At 41.9% G+C, this 19,883-nt stretch overlaps 1 protein-coding gene across 2 annotated transcripts; it reads left to right on the plus strand.

The window, feature by feature from the left end:
- The first annotated feature begins 265 nt into the window (after window positions 1–265).
- Window positions 266–18,971, plus strand: GPR63 (G protein-coupled receptor 63). 2 transcript variants are annotated; one of them, XM_079971718.1, is made up of 2 exons: window positions 266–720; window positions 16,042–18,971. In XM_079971718.1, exon 2 carries the CDS (start codon window positions 16,199–16,201, stop codon window positions 17,453–17,455), a length of 1,257 nt encoding a protein of 418 aa, XP_079827844.1. In that variant the 5' UTR covers window positions 266–720; window positions 16,042–16,198; the 3' UTR covers window positions 17,456–18,971. The 2 variants fall into 2 exon arrangements, with proteins under 2 accessions (XP_079827844.1, XP_079827845.1); XM_079971719.1 differs by lacking the exon at window positions 266–720 and adding an exon at window positions 11,486–11,523.
- Window positions 18,972–19,883: the final 912 nt, after the last annotated feature.

Raw genomic sequence — 19,883 nt, forward strand, 5'->3', positions numbered from 1 at the left:
TGGGCACCTTCCCCCTTCCCTCCATGGCAGAAAAAGCCAGCGAGGCTCCGGCTCCGCTTCTCACGACACCGAGCCGGCGTTTACAGCTGCGGCAAGAAGAGGCCCGCGCGCCTCGGAAGGAGCCTCGCGCCGTCCAGGGAAGACGGAGAGAGAGGCAGAGAGCGCGCCGGCTCGCTTGCGCGCGACGCTCGGGCGCCCTGCCAGCCTCCGCCCACCCGGGCCCCTTGGCTCCGCCCCGGGAGCTGGCGACGCCGGCGACTCGTTCATCTCGCCCAGGAGCGAGGCTGGGGCGGGAGGGGGAGCGGGCAGGTTCCTTCTGCCTTCCGCGAGCAGCTGTCTCGCCCGGATAGGCTCGCGGAGCGAATGGGGCGGCTGCGCTGAGGAGGGGTCGGCGGCTGCGTGGGTGGATGGGAGTGGGGGGAAAGGCGGGCTGGGCTGAGGGGTAAACCCAGCCAGAGAGAGAGAGAGAGACCCCGCTCCAGCTCGCAGGCGATGCTCCTCACTTGCTGCCTTGGCCGTCTCCTCCCCCCCCTCCCCGGCTTGGAAGCTTTTGTTCTTCTCTCCACTTTGGGGCAGAGGCGAAGTGCTGCAGTCGCCGCCGCCGCCGCCGAAGCCTCGGCTTCCCGGGTCTCTTGTCCGCCAGGAAAGTTCCCGGAGGCAGCAGCCCTCGACTCGCGCGTCCGCCTGCCCAGGACCGGGGCTTGTTATTGTTGTTTTGAGGTGAGGTTAAATCTCAGGAGGAAGAGGAGGAGGTTGGATGGGCAGGAGCAGATGGAGCCGCGTGTGGCTCCCTGGAGCGGGGCTGCGAACGGAGCGAGGGCGAGGGGATCGAGCGAAACCTCGCCGCGATTCGGAGATGCTGGACTTGGGATCCTGTCCTCCTCCCCCTCCTCGCTCCCGACTCCATATCTTAGAGCACATGCTGCAAGGGGGGAGGGGAGGGGAGGTTGGATGTGATCTAGATACTCCTTTATCACCTTAAAGGGTAGATCTCTCCCCGCAGCTCTTTCAATGCATTCTTGGGGCGGGGGGGGGGGAGGGAGTAGAGATGGGGATGCAAGTTGGTGATGGTGAGTGTGAAATGAAGGGAGCGTTGGATTTACCAGTGTGTGCGCACACATATACATCCACACAGACACAGACACAGACAGGGTGCCAACTTGAACAAAATATTGGGGGGGGGGGTAAGCCCTGCCCTGCATAATCAATCACAAGACCCGTTTGAATGGCAATGCCCTTCAACTTGGGGTGGTGGTGGCCCCCTCTAATATTTTATTTGGCGGGGGGGGGGCGAAGACCTCTCAGCCCTTAGGAGTTGGCTCCTATGTATTCTGACTACAGAACCAAGGGATGGTATTTATATATATATATATATATATATATATATATATATATATGGATGGTGGTGCTATATGGATGGATGTGTGTTGTTTTGCAAGGTGCCAGAGTACTTCTTGAAAACCAGGAACCCAAATTAGGACTAGATGGATTCCATTGCCTTAATTTATAAAATCAGAGGTCTGCAGTAAGTCCTAGATGTATTGAGGACTGACGCCTCAGACTTCGGCTTTGGCCTTTAATTAATTAATTCCTGCTAAACCCTCCCTGTCTCAAATTAAACTTTGTCTAAAACACCAAGGGCAACTGCAGCATCCTTGGCAGTGATTAAAGAATTGATGTGTTTAAGTCATTTGGGCACAGTAGTCATTCCATAATACACTTTCACTATCCTCTGTTGCTACAATCAGAGTTATTAGAACCAGAGTGGTAAGGAATTGTATGATTCAGATTTAAACCACATTCCCCCCGCCCCCGTGTGTCCTCCATGTTGGTATTCTGACTACAGAACCAAGGGATGGTATTTAGAAGTGAAATGATATTACTGTATGTACAAACTTACTGTTATGTGGTGGGTTAATAAGGGCTTTCAAACTTCACATACTTATGCTGGCTTTCCTGAAGTGGTGAAATATTGAATCCTGGTTAAAAGGAGAGGAAGTCCTTCACTTCTGAATAGATGAGGTCCCTTAATCACATTTTTAAAAGCTGTTAAAAAGAGCTATAACAGAACAGTTTTATATTTTATATATATAAATAAAATACACACACACACATAAAACATCTGTATGTTGCTCCATAACATGAAGTTCTCTGGGCAGCTACAATAAATAAGGAGCAGGTTTTTTCACTGGACAGTGTTCAGTAGGACTTACTCCAGTGTAAGTGTGTAACCTGGGAGTAAGTCTCACTGAGCTTATGCATGTATGGACATGTCATGTAAAGCACTAATTTATTTCCTTAGTATGTTTTAAGTTTATCTTGTTTTTCTCCCTTTCAGTTTCTGACAGGTAAATCTGGGTTGACTTTATAGCCATGCATTCTGATTATTGAAAGGGGACTGTTTTTGTAGTCATTTGTCAGTAAATGTGAGGGGGTTGGGGTTGGCAACTGCTTATAGGGTGAAATATGTATATTTTAGGAGGGCTGTAATTCAGGTAGGTGGTGAAGGCTCCCTGCCATCTTGTAAGGGAAAGTAAATTCACAGCTAAAATGTAAATGGTTGATTTGCTGGTAACTTCAGAACCAGGGTACTTCAGCTGAATTCAACAGGACATGCAATTTGATGTGCTTCAAACTAACCCTGTGAATGGTAATTTGGGAGCCCTATTTAGACGCATGGGATGTATGTTTCCTGCAAGTATGTCTTGCAGTGTTACTCTAGCCGGTGTGCATGCTACTGTATGTAATATCAGAACATTTGAATTGTTCTATATTTCCTTATTGCAAAGCTTTTTTCTGGTGGCAGCGTGGTTTGTGATGCCAGAATGAATACAGTTCAAGTGTACACTACTTGCATATCACCACCTGTAAGTTAGTTATTTCTTAGAGCGTGTTGCTGCCTGAATTCATCCTTAGAGAGTTGAAATTCTACTGCAGCTTGCTAATGCTGTAAATTCTGCAATGACTAAGGCTACGTATAACAGGTAGGCTCTTTGATTAGGCAAACTAGTGAGCATATGCTTCTGTATAGTATACTTTTTCTGCTGTAATATTTTGGTATGGGTAATAACTTTTAGGAAAAGAGTTTACTCGCATTCTTTGTACTGAGATACTTCATGGAGATAAATAAAAGGCAATTTGTGAAAGCAACAATATTACTTTTTGCAGAACTGTATTTTAATTTAAAGCATCCCTCCAGAGTTTCTAACTCACCACATCAGGTGCAGCTTACCAGCCATGTGACCTCAGGGAGGCAACAAAACTTGGTGGGTTTTATCAAGTACGTGGTAGGATGCCTATGTGGCTGCTAGGCTGCATTAGGCCTTGTGGGTTGCAAGTGGTACAGGCATGTTAGAACAGCTCACTCCTGCTTTGTCATGAAGACTGCAGTGTGCATTCCCAAGAGGAATGTGGAAAAGTTATTCTCTTTAACTCTTTTTATATATTACATTTTATTAAGTTTCCAGGCTGCAGAGTTCATGACAAACTGTGTAGTAAAGAGATAATAAGGCACTGATATAGTGTAGATTACTGCATTAAAACCACTTTTGAAGTGCTCTCTGGATGGGATTACTTCCAAACAAGTAACTATGGAATTACAGCCTTTCCCCCCATAGATTGGATAGGCTGTGTCTGGATCTCTCTTTAAAATAAGTGAGATAGATATTTCCAATGTTAATTTGAAAAGCCATCCAGTGTGCCTACAGTATGTAACTTTCCCTGTTGCACATATTCCAAATAATGCTTATTGCTTTGAGAGATGCAGGGGCGTACTAAGTGTGGGGCGGAGGGGGTGGGTTGCCCCGGGTGCCACTCTGAGGGCGTGTGTGACAAGATGGCCCCTGCTTCCCCCCAGCTGTAGAGATGCCGAGGGTGTGCGCAGTCAGTATGGGCGCTGCTTGTGTGGTGTCTGTATGGGCTGCTCTCACCGTGCAAGCGGGAGTCCATATGGAGTGTGCATGTGCAGCATCCTATACAGACTGCGCACGTGTGGCATTCTGTATGGAGTGCGCACGCACGGCAGCCCGTACAGACGTGTCACGTGCGTCACTGGGCAGTTTCTCCACCACTGGAGAGATGGGCAAGTTACTAAAGTGTACGACAGCATTTCATCCTATGTATAAGTGCCAGTAGAACATTGTTAAATTTGGAAATTTTACTTCTTTAAATCATTCAGTAGCATTTTTGATACTTTTATATATCATGGTTATTTCAGCAATGCAAGCAAGAGTTCAAAATCTTAAGTGGGACCTTACTCCCATGTGAGGTGTTTAGGATTGGGATATGAAGATCTAGTTCACCTGAATGCTTGTCCCAGTTGCCATGACTTCATTGTATGTTGTTCAGTGAGTTTTTTCTGATTTGATAATGTAGTATTAAAATGGTAAATTTTAACTGGTGAAAGGATAGGGCAAGCTAGCATGATCCCAGTCTGTGTTACTGTGCTGTTACAGTAGCCTTAGGTAAATATCCCATGAACTAGCAATCTTAAACTAAAAACTGTGGCTAAGATTTCAGTCCATATACCTTTACTGCAGTAAATGATTTGTCATTACTGTATATAACATGGATATAAAATTCCCGGGTTTTCCATCGTTCATTGTCCTGTCCAGAGAAGTAGAAGAACTGTTGTTGCTTAAGTCTTGTCTTTGTTAATGCTCCACTTTAGCCTCTCTGCTGATCAAAAGAATGCAGTTGGGATTCAGATGAGCTGCAGTATATCAATGTTGTGATGTATGGGTATGACAAAATCAGTGGCTTTTCAGAAATCAGCCATTCTGCACATCAATCTGTAGTCTGTCCAGAGTTAGCATTCAAAGAATGGCCTGGGGACTTATGGCACTGTCACAAAATTAAAGTTAAGCACATCTGTGCTGGTCAGTGGTTTGGGTGGGAGTCAGCACAGAACACGAAAGAGATATAGATCTACAATAAATGAGTTCTGTAATTTTCTAGGGATCTCTTTTCCATGAGAGTTTATACTTGAGTAAAGAAGTGCAAACATTCCTACAATAAGTGGGTACGAGTCTCCAAGTATGCTCCTTGCTAGTGTTTAACAAGCTATTTGCTTTTTATCACTATTTTCTCCTGAAAATTATAGGATCCCTCACCTTGTACAGCTGTATGTAGTCATAACGTTGCCCCTTCTTTGGGGCTGTGTCACTGCAATAAAAGAATAATAAACTCTTGGGTTCCCAATACCAAAAAAGAGGAAGCTTACACACACAGGAAATGCACAAAAACTTTTCAGGCAATATTTAAACCAGAAATGGGAACCTGTGGCCTCCTGGCATTCTTGGACTCTAACTTGCATCACCCTGACTTTTTGCCAAGTGGGCTGGCATTGTTGGAGATGGAGTCCAACAGCCTTAGGCGCTAACATCTAAAAGCAATATGCTGAGTATTCAACTCAGCAGTTTTCTGGTTGCACAGTAATATGCAGATTTTTTCAAAACTACCAAATTTTCATCCACAACCTTTTATCTTAGAAACATCCCCGCTGCTTGTCTTAGTAGCTTCTGTGTATGGGCCAAACATTCACTTTCATCCTCAAAAAGGAGACCCTTGCGCAACACTCATTTCTTTTGAGTTTATTTAGCTTGTGCAGGAGAACTTCCTGGACGACTGCACTCTTTGCCAGTACTTTGGCTGTTAACAAGTGCATATTCAGAGATTCAAGTGTTGAGTACCATGAGTATTCAAACTTGTGTCCATTAACCTGCTTATTTTGTACAGTAGCCAAACTTTAGCATTCATCAATGGAGAAATGTTTTTTTAAACAGGCTAGTTGTCTTTTAGTCTATGGCATTAAAGTGAAACTCTTAATGGCATAAGAGGCCCTCAGGTCTTTTAAGTTAATAAAGTTGATAACCTTTCCAGACTTCCTGTTATGGACTGTATAACTGGCAGCTTGATTTGTGAAATGCAGAATAATCAACCTTCCAGAAGTCTTAAAGACAAAGCACACTTGGGCTGCAAGTCTGAATCTCATTATATGTATATTAGATTATACTGGAATCAGCAGGGTTTACACATAACAGAATACAGTGGTAACTCAGGTTAAGAACTTAATTCGTTCTGCACCTCTGTTCTTAACCTGAAACTGTTCTTAACCTGAGGTACCACTTTAGCTAATGGGGCCTCCCGCTGCCGCCGTGCCACTGGAGCATGATTTCTGTTCTCATCCTGAAGCAAAGTTCTTAACCCGAGGTACTATTTCTGGGTTAGCGGAGTCTGTAACCTGAAGCATATGTAACCTGAAGCGTCTGTAACCCGAGGTACCACTGTATAGGACTCCAGTCATAAATTGTGGGCCAACAAATTAAAATGCCTTCTCCTTGACATTTTAGATTTGGAAGTGTGGGTGCTTTTTATTTTTTAAAAAGAGGTTATTTATAGCACTTGGATTCTGATGTTGCATAGTACAGCAGAGGACTGTACCATATGCTTATGTGAATCATTGATTCACCTCTAAGACCTTATTAATGCAACCTTTTTGGTTTAATGCTTAATTCATCTCTGCTCCAGTTGTGTTCCAGAACTTTGTGCTGCCTAAGAATCTGTGTGGTTTTTTTGACGCATTGGTTCAAGTATGGGATGGCTGAACCTGGAAAGAAGGAATAGACTTTATTCCTATGCTGGGTTTGAGAACTATACAGCTGCAGGAGTATTTTTTTTCTGGTGGGGCAGGAGGGATGAGAGTTGCTGCTGAAGGAGTAGGAAATCTAATACTGACTCAGTAGGAAAAGACTTCATTGATTCCTTTTGGCTTTTGAAATGGATACCAGGCTGTGAAGATACAATATTACTAGTGCTTTTAGTATGGAGCTTGGTAATTCAGCCACAAAAGTGCTATGTGTGGAACTAGATTCCAGATCCTTCATTTTTGCCTCTTAGAGCAAGCTTGTTTTCTCCTGCACTGGAGGGTAAGGACCTGAACCAGTGGCTTCAAGTTACAAGGAAGGAGATTCTGACAAAACATCAGGAATTACTTTATGATTCTAAGAGCTTGTTTGACAGTGGAACAGATGCCTTCAGAAGGTGGTGGACTCTCCTTCTTTGGAGGTTTCGAAGCAGAGGTTGGACGATCATCTGCAATTGATGCTTAAGTTGAGATTCTTGCATTGCAGGAGATGACCCTTGTGGTCACTCCCAGCTCTACAATTCTATGATTCCATGATAATAACTTTAGTAAAATAACCATTCTAGGGTGCATAGGACAGTTATTTTTATGTTTTTGATGAGGGTCTAATCATACAGCCACCATCTGCAGCCTCCAATGGTACAGTATAGGAGCAGTTTTACAACGCAATGAGCTTTTTTGTTTAGAGAGTGTCTCAGTAACTTATAATTGAAATAAATTGTAAATTATCCTAAATGGTACTAAATCCCTAATGTAGCTGAATAGTTTAAAATACTTCTGCAAGAACAAATAAGTTCTAAGCTACTCTTCCATGAAATTATCTTTAGCCAATTTTAGGTTTTGTGTGTTTTACAAAAATGGCACAATAGCAATCAAGAGTAGGTTAGCTCCAGCTTTTTGTGGAACAAAGGCTTATCACTAGCTCTACCCAAATCCTGTTTTAGCATCCGTATGCAGAATATTCTGGTTAGCTTTGCTAACGTGTTTTATGCTATAAGATTTACTGCCCCAAAATGCACTCTGAGTAGCTTCAGGCAGTCAAAAGAAGTGTTAGAAAGGAGCACAAGTGAGTTGTACCTTCTCTCATGCTTGCTTAAACCATCTGAAGCTGAGACTATGCACCTGCATCCATAGGATGATGATCAGATCACACAAACACACACTTATCTCATTATGAAAGATGGTGTGGGCTCACTTACAGATAAACAAGAGCCAGTATGGATTTTCCAATCACTGCTGTTAGTTTGGAACACTGACTGGCATGTTTAGTTATAATTTTCTGCAGCTGACTCACAGTATGTGCTATAGAGCAAGCTCCCACACCACCCTGAATCTGTGGTGATGGTGGAGGACTTTCTTCCCCCCTGCCCAGAGGCTCTGAATAGTCCTAGCCAATGACGACTCCTTACATTGCCAAATAGTTTTCTAAATTTGCTTCCATATTTTTTTAAGCACCATCTCCCAGTTTATTGTTCTCCTTCCTGCCTCCATATATATATTGTACAGAGCTTTCTATATTTTATTTAAAGTTGCATTAAGATTACAGTGGTACCTCGGGTTAAGTACTTAATTTGTTCCAGAGGTCCGTACTTAACCTGAAACTGTTCTTAACCTGAAGCACCAGTTTAGCTAATGGGGCCTCCCGCTGCTGCCGCGCTGACGGAGCACGATTTCTGTTCTCATCCTGAAGCAAAGTTCTTAACCCGGGGTAATATTTCTGGGTTAGCGGAGTCTGTAACCTGAAGCGTATGTAACCTGAAGCATGTGTAACCTAAGGTACCACTGTATGCAGAATTATGGTGTGATTTCTAAGTGTTAGGTGACATCTAGGATTTCCCCTTCCTGAATGGAGGTAGCTTCCTTCCACTGAATGAGGGTTAGGTTCACAAACAGGGTGCATCTGTGAGTAGAAGCACTTTCATGAAGCAAAAATGTTGGATATCATCTAAAATGCTGAATGTGTACTTACACTGGTTTTTCTTGTCTTAAGATAAGAATTGGGAATAGGCTGCAATGACCAATGCAGATTAAGTAAGGACACTCAGATGCAAACGTATTTGCGTCCTGCTACCAACTAAATTGCTTTCAGCATGAGTGTTTGAAAATGTGTTTCAATGTCCATATCCACATTCTGCTTCTACGGCTTGTGCAACCGTAACTAGTACTGGATGTGGAATGACAATTTTCCAGTGACAGAAATGTCACTAAAAGAAAAGGAGAAAGAAATCCACACTGAAATGTAAAGGCAAAGTCTAGCGCTTGGAATGCTGTAAAGTGCAGGTGAGGGATTTATTTGCATTGTATTTTCAATCACAACCATTGAAAAATAAAAGCTGGATAGTCAGACCTTCTGACACCTACACCAGCCAGGATATATGATGTCAGTCAAAGCTCTACCCACATGAACACAATAAAAATGGGATACCATAGGGAAAATTTACTGTGCCAGATTATCACAGAAGTTAGAAGGTAGTGGAGGTGGAAAGCGTAAGATCTATTAATACCATGATAACCACCACAAATGAGCATATGAGTGATGGATTTCAATACCTATTCTGGTCTGGAATGAAGCAGGTGAAAAGGAAGTGCATTTGGTTATATGAACTTAAAGGAAGTAGACAATAGATGTAATTAAAAAGTGAAGGTGTTCTAGGGAGAGCCAGGGAGCTCTTTCCTGTCAAGGGTTGGATTTGCTAGGGGGAAATTATTATTCAGGGGTTGCATGCCACCAAAGGGAAGAATTCTTTAACCCTCTCTGCCAACCCCTTTTTACTTTCCCTCTTAGTTTCATTGGGAACAGGTTATTGTTGCCAGAAATCTGAACTGATCACTTGTGTTGACTCTCCGCCTCCCTGCACCCCTCCATCTGATTTTGCTCGCTTGTCCTCCTGGTTTTCCCATCCTTCCCTCTGGGTGCTCTTCCCACCCAAGTCTGCATGAAAGCCAAGGACCACATGTTCCCTGTCTCTGGGCCAGGGCAAGGAAAGTGACAGAAGATAGCATAGAAAAGGAGAAGAGCCTGCAAAAGCAAGTGGATTCAGAGATGGGTATAATGGCCGGGTTGGGCATTTTGTGTGTGTGGCTGATAGCAGTATCAGTCTTGATTGTGCCAAGCACAGCTACAGATGGCATAAATGAGGAATGGTGGAGAGGGACGAAGGAGCTGAAAGCAGATAAACACACATGGAAAGTGGGAAGGTGTGTGGGAGAGCTGTACAGATCCAAATCTGAAATAACAGTGAAACTAAGACTCTGAGACCAAGAGATTTGAGACTACTTTTACTTTACGTGGCGGCCTCCGTACTATATGGCCAACTGCTTTTGAAACTGAGGGAGTTTCAAAAGCTGGTCATGACATGTCTGTTCAAAGAAAACAGACCCTTGTGTAAGCCTAATTAGTCCATTTTATCCCAAGTATGATGTGGAGAGCATTTGTTCTGTGTAATGCACTTATTCCTCATTTGCCGAGCAACTTGTCCAATCGTAGCCCATTGAAACAAGTGGGAAGGAGCTTCAAAAGTTTTGCTTTGTTAAATTACATTATTGTAACCTTCATTCTACATCAAACTGAGGGCAGAAACCTCAAAATCTTTTGCTGTTTACTGTGTCTGGTGCCTAGTGTGCGTGTCTGGCAGAGACGGGTGTTCAAAATACTTTGAGCAAACCTAAACTGGTAGCTATTTGATGTTTCAGTTGTGGGCTGATCATAATAAGCATTTTATATATAATAATCCAGGCTCTCTCCCCAATTATTTACAGCTAGCCACACTATTTGTTTTATTAGCGTGATTAATTACGTTAGTGACTTTGCATGAGTGGTAGTATAAATTCCTTTGTAGTCTATTTCTGGTGTAGATAGGAACATGGTTGTAAAATTTAGAAGCCTGTAGCCAGATGGATTAAAGTGTTGCTAAGGAAACAGACTTGGAAATGAAGTGGCAGCAGACTGTCCACAGAACATCATGCTGTTTGGAACTGGCATTTTAGGTTCATGCAGATAGATAAAACAGAAGTATGAAATATTAATTTCCTGACTTATTGAAAATACCATGTTAATTTTTATTGCTCATTAATGTATACAAAGAACTCTACATGCTTTCCCTGTATCACAAAAAGTGAGAAGTCTACAGCAGTTTAAAGGGTACTCCAGTGGTTGGCCTTGTCTAGGTACAGATGTGGTCCGTCACCTGCTTAACTTAAGCAGTGATACGGGTCCCAGTTACATGTTTCTCAGGACTTGAATGTTGAGTTGAAGAGCAGTGATAGTCAGAATGTTAACAGAATTTAATTCATCTTGAAAATACAAGTGACATTTGGATCTGTTTAGCAACGTTGGAAGATAGTGACTTCTATTCTGCTCAAGAGCTAACTTTATTTATTTATTTTAAAATCATTTGGGAAATGCTTTTGGTATTAACACGAGGTGGAATTCAGCCCCACGCTCTTCCAGTCATTCCATCTGCGTGAGGGTTGCTGCTTCCCTCTGCACTCTGTTCTGGGGTATTTCTGCCCCCCCCCAGCTGAACCTATTGCAGGGTGCATGGGAGGAGGAGAGCGGGGAAAGCCCTGTCATGTAAGGTGGAAGTTCTTGCTAATGGGGTTGGCTAGGTGAATCACGCTCCCTGTATTTTCAACTGCACCAAAGCTGTTTTTTTCTTTGTTGGGTTTGGGGGCTTAGGTCTTCCCCTCCCCCCATTGCTTAGTATTGACACTGCTACCCCCCCCCCCCAATTTTTGCTTATCTAGAATTTTCATAGACTGAAAATCATTATTCTGTGGAATTTACTACCAAGCATATGTTCTGAGGATTGTATTTTTATTCATGTCAAGCAGGTGTTTCCTGTGAACCTATTTGGCATGGATTTCTGAGGCGTTGATAGGTGAGCATAGGATTTAGCTCTATTGTGTGGAGCCCATTTTTTTTGTTTCCTCAATTTGGTGGGAGAATGTTGGCAGTAAAAAAGTACAGTAGTTCATGTAATGCAAACAAACGTTATGAGGCCTTGATCTCAATGTGAAGTGAAAACCATTTTGGGTGTCCTATTATGCCTTTTCTGATTGCAATCTTAATAATAAATGGTTATCTACTTTGCCTACTCTCATGCAGGCTGTAGTGTGTGGGTTGAATTTCTGTGTTTCCAGACAGAGTTATTGTTGGATGCTGGGCTGAGTGCGGTCATAAACCCCATTTGAATCTAGAGGGGCTGCTCTGGAGTAAATGGGCTGTGGATCGTAGCCGCATTATGCTGATGCTGAATTGCCAGGTATGAATCCAGCAGTTTTGAGAATGCTCACCAAACTGCACTGTTCCATACTATAGATCTGTAAAATCTACATTTTATATATTTATAGTCCCACTGGGACCTGGACTATAAATTTCACAGATATATAGGCCAAGACAGTGTAGCTACATATAATTGTTGCCACCATGGATAGGATATAGACATCAGTGCTGTCCAACCAGCATTCAGGTCCGGGCTTTTGGCTAATGCCTGATTTGGTTGACTGTTGGGGCCGGGCTTGCTTTGATTTGCTCTACCTATAAAGTTTGAGTATCAACTAAGACTGCAGTCCTTTAATAGCTTACTGACAGTAAGACCCATTTAACTTCTGATTCTTAACGCCTTGTGAAGATGTACATTCTATGTTAAACTGTGATGTTTAGAGACAAGTAGTGAATTATATACAGTGGTACCTTGGGTTACAGACGCTTCAGGTTACAGACTCTGCTAACCCAGAAATAGTACTTTGTGTTAAGAACTTTGCTTCAAGATGAGAACAAAAATTGTGTGGCAGCGGCGCGGTAGCAGCGGGAGGCCCCATTAACTAGAGTGGTACCTCAGATTAAGAACAGACCTCCAGAACGAATTAAGTTCTTAACCCGAGGTACCACTGTATTTCCAGTATTCCAGGAATAATTGTTTGAATGTAGTACAGAAACTATATGACATGCTGTCTTGACGTTTTATTAACTTTTAGCCTCTATGATTGCAGGCAATGCTTTAGAGCAGTGCATAAGCCCCTTTCACATGCTAGGGTCTTGTCACCAGCATAGTGATCAGTATCTTCGTTCATGATATTGTCCATAAGCATCTGAGTTGGAAGAACAGCTAGTGGGGATGAACTTTTTATGGTAACAGCTCTTACTAGAATAGATTGAAGCAACTTCTTTGGGAATTACTGAAGATGTTGGCTGTAGGGGAAGCTCTTCTAAGTTCTGGCAGTGCTGAATGCTTGCTAGCAGTTATGTTTCATACAACTGGCATATTGGACAAGTCTGTGAGATACTATTGCAATTTATTGCTGATATTTACTTACCTTTGTTCAGCAGAACAGCAATGATAAATCTTTATTAGTAATTACAGGATGTCATCTGTCCAACAATCTTTGACTTTATTTGAGCCACAAGCATTAGTCTGTCAGTTATTGAATTAATGCTGAAACAAATGAAAGAGCTGCCTAGGCTGATAAGTTTTTGAAAGAGAAAATCAAATGGTGATTATCTCCTTGAGAATGCAGTTTTCCCCCATTAAAATTTTATTGTTCTTTTATAATCTCTTCCTTCATAAATTGGATGTACGTAATAATGTCATTTACTTAGGTCACAGAACTGGGGGAGAAAACTTCTAAGATGGCTTCATGACCCCTTTGAGCTATTATTTCCCTTTGAAGGGAATAAGAGCCTTCCTAAGTACCCAATTTAATTTTGTTTTTATGGTTACATAAATAATAGCAGTGAAAGGCTTGGTATAGGGTGCAACTGACTGCTCTTACAATCCATTGACTCAATTTTTAAAAACCAGCACCAGATTAACATTTTTATCCCAGGTAAACAGTATCTTGTTCATGAAGTATAAAAGAACATACAAATTGTTTTAAGATGACAGGTTGAAACAAGTTACTATCACTTCCTTCATTTTATCTGAATCTAATAATGAAGTTCAGCCATTATATAGGGGGAAATGTGTGGGAATGCATTAGATACTTGCAACTTGGTGGTCTTTGGACTGCCACTTAGACTGCAATCCTGACCCTGCTTACCTAGGAGTAAGTCCCACAGAATACAGTAGGACCTACTTCTGAGTAAACATGATTAGGATTGTGCTGTAACTCAACTTCATCTTTACTGAATATTTTGGTAAAGATTTTACTTTTATTTTTACTGCAGATTCATATGTTATGGGACATTGTACCATTGCTGAAATAGGTCCTACATTTTTAAGGCTATGCTTGCACATTGTGGCTTTTACCGCAAAAGCGGTAGTTGTCACAAAAAGTCCCTCTTCCGTACTGCTGCACTTACAAACATGTGCGCACAAACATTTCCACTGCTCTATGAGACATCACCACAGCAGATCTCAAGCAGGCACACAAAGATGGCTTAAGAAAGTCATTGGTTCCCAAACCATTTCCCCCATGGACCACTTGGAATTTGCTGAGTGTCTTGGAGGACCACTTAGTAATTTTTCTGCCTCTTGTAGCAATTGTAATGAACTGTACTAGATGCTGTATATGGAACACAGTTTGGAAACCCCTGGCCTAACTGATTCTTCATTCTCCAGGAGTGAGGTGAATTTCTAGACCTTCTCCCTCTCCTGGTGCTATTACATTAATTCACATGAACTTTAGTTCAGTTGAGCTTACAGACCACCTATGCTTCAAAAATCAAACACTACCCTGAACTGGGACATGCTTGAGAATAATCTCAGCAATATATGCCAAGTCTCTAGTTTCTTCACTTAACCTGCTGGTTATTTTTACTGACTTGCCCAATATATGTTACAAAGAACTGAAGCACATAAGCAGTTATCTGTTATCTTTTATTCTTCACCTGAATTATTTGTTCCTGTCATGCTACCTTTTACATCACTCCCCCGTGGGCTACTGCTGTTAGTCTTTCCTTGCTTCTTGCTGTATTATTTGAGTCATAGGCCTTTATGGGCTTTGTTGCCAGAGATTTTTTATGCAACTCATCGCAACTAAAAATAGCCCAAATTTCATTTCTCTTGCTATTGTAGATTGCATATTTAAGCTTTTTTTCGGGGGTTGGGAGTGGAGAAAGAAAAGGATAGTCTTGGTTGAAATATACCTAAAATGGTTTGCTAAATCTCACTAAAGTTTTGAAACGTCTTGCCATTGTCCTCGTGTTTATGCCCCAGTTAATTATTAGCATTAGGACATACTCCATCAGCATCGATATCAAAGCTGGGTGAAATGGGAAAGAAAGGTGTGTATATGTGAAAGTGGTTAATTGCAGCTCATAGTCGTCTGTAACTGCTGCTTTGGAAATGGGTTTTACTTCAATCTAGCTGTAAAGCGGGTATGCAGGCACTGTTGGTGGTGCCTGCTAATTCTGGGCAAGGAAGCACTTTTGAAAGGGGCTTCTAAAGACCCATGGGGGTTGACATCACTGTGACATCAAGCCAAGTCCCCAGTCCTGCTGTAGACCATTAAATTAGCTACCCTTCATGTGGTTTGTATGTTCCCATTAGACTACTACTAACATTTACAAGACAACTAAATGAAAGTATATCTGACAGTAGTATCGGTTTTCCCCACAATACACAAGAGCCTACCTTGTTTCTACTCTACAACACTACCTGCTTATCTAGGGAAGAGCAGGGGTGACAATCAAGTGGATTCCCTACAGTGGGGTGTACATTTGTTGTCCTTCTGTCAGTATATCTGCACATAGAGAATCTGTCAAAAACAAAACCAAACCCACACAAAAGTCTTCTTAATGGAAGCATGAACACATTTGTTACTCTTCTCTAGTACTCCAGTGAACATCTGCAAAGAGTATAGCCTGTTACTATAGAAAGAGATGACTACTGGACTTAAATTGACTTGCCAAAATTTTGTTGACTTACTTACTTAATTTATTTATAACATTTATATACCACTTGATTATTGGAAAAAACGCTCAAAGCAGTTTACAAGAAGGATAATAAAATTATCACTAAAAGTTTACAACTGTAATTTAAAACTTACAAAGTTAAAATCACAATAGAATAGACTAAAATGAATTAATACTCACACAGACTTCCTAAAGGTCTCCTACTCGCAGCAGAAACTTGTCTGAAGAAAGTTGTGCTGCAAAGGGGTTCCTGCTCCTAAATTATGTCTGAATGTGCCTTTGCAAGGTTCTCAGAAACAGAATCTCACAGGACAATGCAATAGGAAAGAGAGGCTACTATGTACGTACTTTTTTTTGGGTACTCTAGGGTTTACTTGTGCAGCTCTTCTGATCATAGCCATATGCAGCACTGCATCCTCCCTTGATTTCTGTAGTAGATGCTTCCCCACCCCCAACTTTGTCTTCAGTATGCGTTAACACTAAGCAAAATCAACAACATTATACTCGCGTCTAACCTTCTAATTCCTGCTTGATTTTTCAGACCAAAGCACTGCCATGAAGGGTGAAGCTTTACTTTCCCCCTGCTGGATCTCTAACTACGATTTGGGGCATGGCCATGGATCATGACACCACCCTTATATGCTAAAATGCCTTGAAGCCTCTTTATCTCTCCCTTGCATTCTGCTCTGTGGGAAGTGATGTTTTTTTCTGCAATGCTGACGTCTGCTCATTCTGGGACATTCAATGCAACTTTTATTGTCTATGAAAATATGTACGCAAATATCACCACCCCCTCCTTCTTGGTTCGCAGTGGCACAACGCAGCCACTGAAATATCACTTGGGTGCCATGGTTATCACTGAGGTAACTACTCTGACAACCAACACTACAACTGCCTATCCATTGCAATCGGGCTCCAAGAGCTTAAGCCTGCCGCTCCAGGTAATTCTTTCTGCTGCCATGATATTTATACTCCTCGTTTCTTTCCTTGGCAACCTTGTTGTCTGCCTAATGGTCTATCAGAAGACTGCAATGCGATCGGCTATTAACATTCTCCTAGCTAGCCTGGCTTTTGCAGACATGTTGCTTGCTGTGCTGAACATGCCTTTTGCTCTGATAACTGTCATCACAACCCAGTGGGTTTTTGGGAATATCTTCTGCAGAGTCTCGGCCATGTTTTTCTGGCTATTTGTCATCGAAGGGGTGGCCATTCTGCTTATCATTAGCATTGACAGGTTCCTTATAATAGTTCAGAGGCAGGATAAGCTGAATCCATACCGGGCAAAGTTCCTCATTGCGGTCTCATGGGCTGCAGCCTTCGTAGTTGCTTTCCCGCTTTCTTTGGGAAACCCCAACCTGCTACCTTCCAGAGCACCTCAGTGTGTGTTTGGCTACACAACAAGCCCTGGCTACCGTGCCTATGTGATACTGGTGGTACTGATTTCATTTTTCATCCCGTTCTTGGTAATGTTGTATTCTTTTATGGGCATCCTCAACACTGTACGGCACAACGCAGTTCGCATCCACAGCCACCCAGATAGCATATGCCTCAGCCAAGCTAGCAAACTTGGTCTCATGAGCCTTCAGAGACCCTTTCAGATGAACATTGATATGAGCTTTAAAACTCGTGCCTTCACCACCATATTGATTTTGTTCATTGTCTTCATAATCTGCTTGGCGCCCTTCACCACCTACAGCCTTATTGCCACATTCAACAGCCACTTCGATCAGAAGCACAACTTCTTTGAGATAAGCGCTTGGCTCCTTTGGCTCTGCTACCTCAAGTCTGCCCTAAACCCATTGATTTACTACTGGAGGATCAAGAAATTTCACGATGCATGCTTAGACTTGATGCCGAAGTACTTCAAGTTTTTGCCACAGCTACCTGGTCACACCAGAAGACGTATCCGGCCTAGTGCAGTATATGTGTGTGGGGAGCACCGGTCAGTTGTGTGAAACTTGCAGCAAGGGGACACTTGTTCTTTTTCTGATGTACGTAAATTTTGGTGGATTGAAATACAATGGCTTCTTTAGCTGCCATGTTTGTAACTTTAGTACGTATTCCAGCTACCATGTGCAATTTCAAGAGAGAGATCATATTTGGACTTTGCTACTGGAGTATATGACTAAACAAAGATATTGGCTACAAACCCAAAAAGCTCCATGTGCACAAAGGAAGAATAATGCAGACAGAGATTTGTTTGCCACAGCAGCTTCCACTGCTGCAGTTTAGGTTCCTCCTTCAGCAGATACAACTTCAAAGAAAACTCCTGCTATGTGCAGTTTCCCCCCTTGAACACGTGTAGCTTTCTGTGGATTGTGGCCACTACCTACAGCTTTCTGCAGTGGAGAGGAAGACTTATTTGAATTATTTCTCAAGTTTGATGCTCAATGACTGCAGGTCCACTTAATTGTAGATGTTTTTAATGCTGCTATTTTATGGTACATTGGGCTGAATACTTACTTTTTTAAAAAAATAAAAGATGTTACTGTTTTATGCCAACATAGGCCGCATATCCACTATGCATTTAGAGCAGTATCATACCACCTTAAACAGTCATGGCTTCCTCCAAATAATCCTGGGAACTGTAGTTTGTTAGGGGTGCTGAGAGTTGTTAAGAGATCCCTATTCCTTTCACAGAGTTACAATTCCCACAGCTCCCAGGGAAGAAGGATTGATTGTTAAACCACTCTGAGAATTGTATCTCTGTGAGAGAAATAGGGATCTCCTAACAACTCACTGCACCCTTAACCAACTATAATCCCCAGGGTTCATTGAAGGAAGCTATGGCTCTTTAAAGTGGTTTGATACTGCTTTAAATGTATAGTGCAGATGGGACCATAGCAGAGCCAAAAGGTCTCTATTTAATTTAACATTTCCAAGAGTTGTAGTGATATTCAAAATAGATTCTACTTATCTTTGTGCACTTTAAAAAGAACTGTATAGGGGTGTTTTGTTTTTGTGTGTTTTGTTTCTTCCTGCAAGGGTTTAGTTTTTTATCCAACTTTTGTAGTGTTTCAGTAAACAATCTTTTAACAAACATTGTTTTCAGAAGGATAGATCTGCAAACACTGAGTTTATGTGAATCTCAGAAGCTCAGTGCATGTCGCTCTAACTGAGGCTATACATAAATACATTCATTGTGGTCCAGCAGAAGTTAAACATGCTTAAGTCTCATTGAAACCATAACATTAAAATCTATGAATTTTAGTTGCTGAAGCACATGGGATTTTGTTTGGGGTCCTACTGATTTCAATGGGATATAAGCATCTTACATTTCTATGAATTTTACCTGTCCTGTGTCATAGGCTGAGCCCTGACCAAAAACAATTGATGCCATATTGCATTTTTTAAAGTACAGTGGACGCTTGGGTTGCGTACGTGATCCGTGCGGGAGGCACGTTCGCAACCCGCAGTGTTCGTGACTTATGTGTCTGCGATTTGGCACTTCTGCACATGCGTGAAGAGCAATTTAGCAAGTGCCGAAACCTAGAAGTAAGTCGTTCTGGTACTTCCAGGTTCGGCGCGGTGTGCAAGCCGAAGTGTCTGTAACCGGAGGTATGACTGTATACAAATTTCAGGATCCAAAGAGCTACTTTATGTATATACCCAATGGAAACTACCATTATTCCTTTGGAATGCCAAGCCTCTAAGTCCATGCCACAAACTGTTTCTGAAACTGCCCTTAGTTTCAAGAGAGATTTGTCACCTGGAATAGTGGTGCAGTTGCTTGAGAAACGTTAGCACAACTCTCCTTTGTGCCTGTGGAACTAATTGTATGGTCTTTTGGATCAAAAAGGAAACAGTACTAACTTTTATTCATAAAGGGACCAGATCTCCACAAGGTACAAATAAAAACTGTTAATATATTGGAGCTATTATTAATGCACTGATTTCTTCTGTATGAGAGGTTTTTGGAGGAGGGAATTCTTTTAAAAAGCTTTAGAAAGTGAGAGTAAGCAGGGGTTTCATACTTCCACAGGCATTAATAAGTTATCTTACTTGCATTATCAACCAGATTTAATTCTTCTCCCTCTTTCTTTAGTCAAGTCATTTTGTAGGGCTGCATCAGTTACCAGCTTTACTTGTCTTGATGTTAGCCCTACAAACACCAGGTCCTATTTGAGAAAATATGAAAAAAAAAGTATGGAAAATTATGTTAGGAATTACTCAAGAATACTTGCGTGCAATCTGTTAAATGAACTTAAAGATGCCAATATATTAAATCTATCATCAGTTCTACTGTAGTTTACAAGAGGGCTAGATATGTTTTTGCTGGGGTTCTTTTTAACCTAATTGATTTCTTCAGTGGCTGCAAATGACATAACTGAAAACCACTACTTGGTCAAATAGGAAGAAGCAATGCTGTTCCTCTGAAAATTA

This window comes from Podarcis cretensis, assembly GCF_951804945.1.
Source record: "Podarcis cretensis genome assembly, chromosome: 3".
In the NCBI taxonomy this organism is placed as follows: domain Eukaryota; kingdom Metazoa; phylum Chordata; class Lepidosauria; order Squamata; family Lacertidae; genus Podarcis; species Podarcis cretensis.

Bases quoted from the DNA above. Each gene is read 5' to 3' on its own strand.
- GPR63 (XM_079971718.1), top strand. From the start codon at position 16,199: ATGTTTTTTTCTGCAATGCTGACGTCTGCTCATTCTGGGACATTCAAT.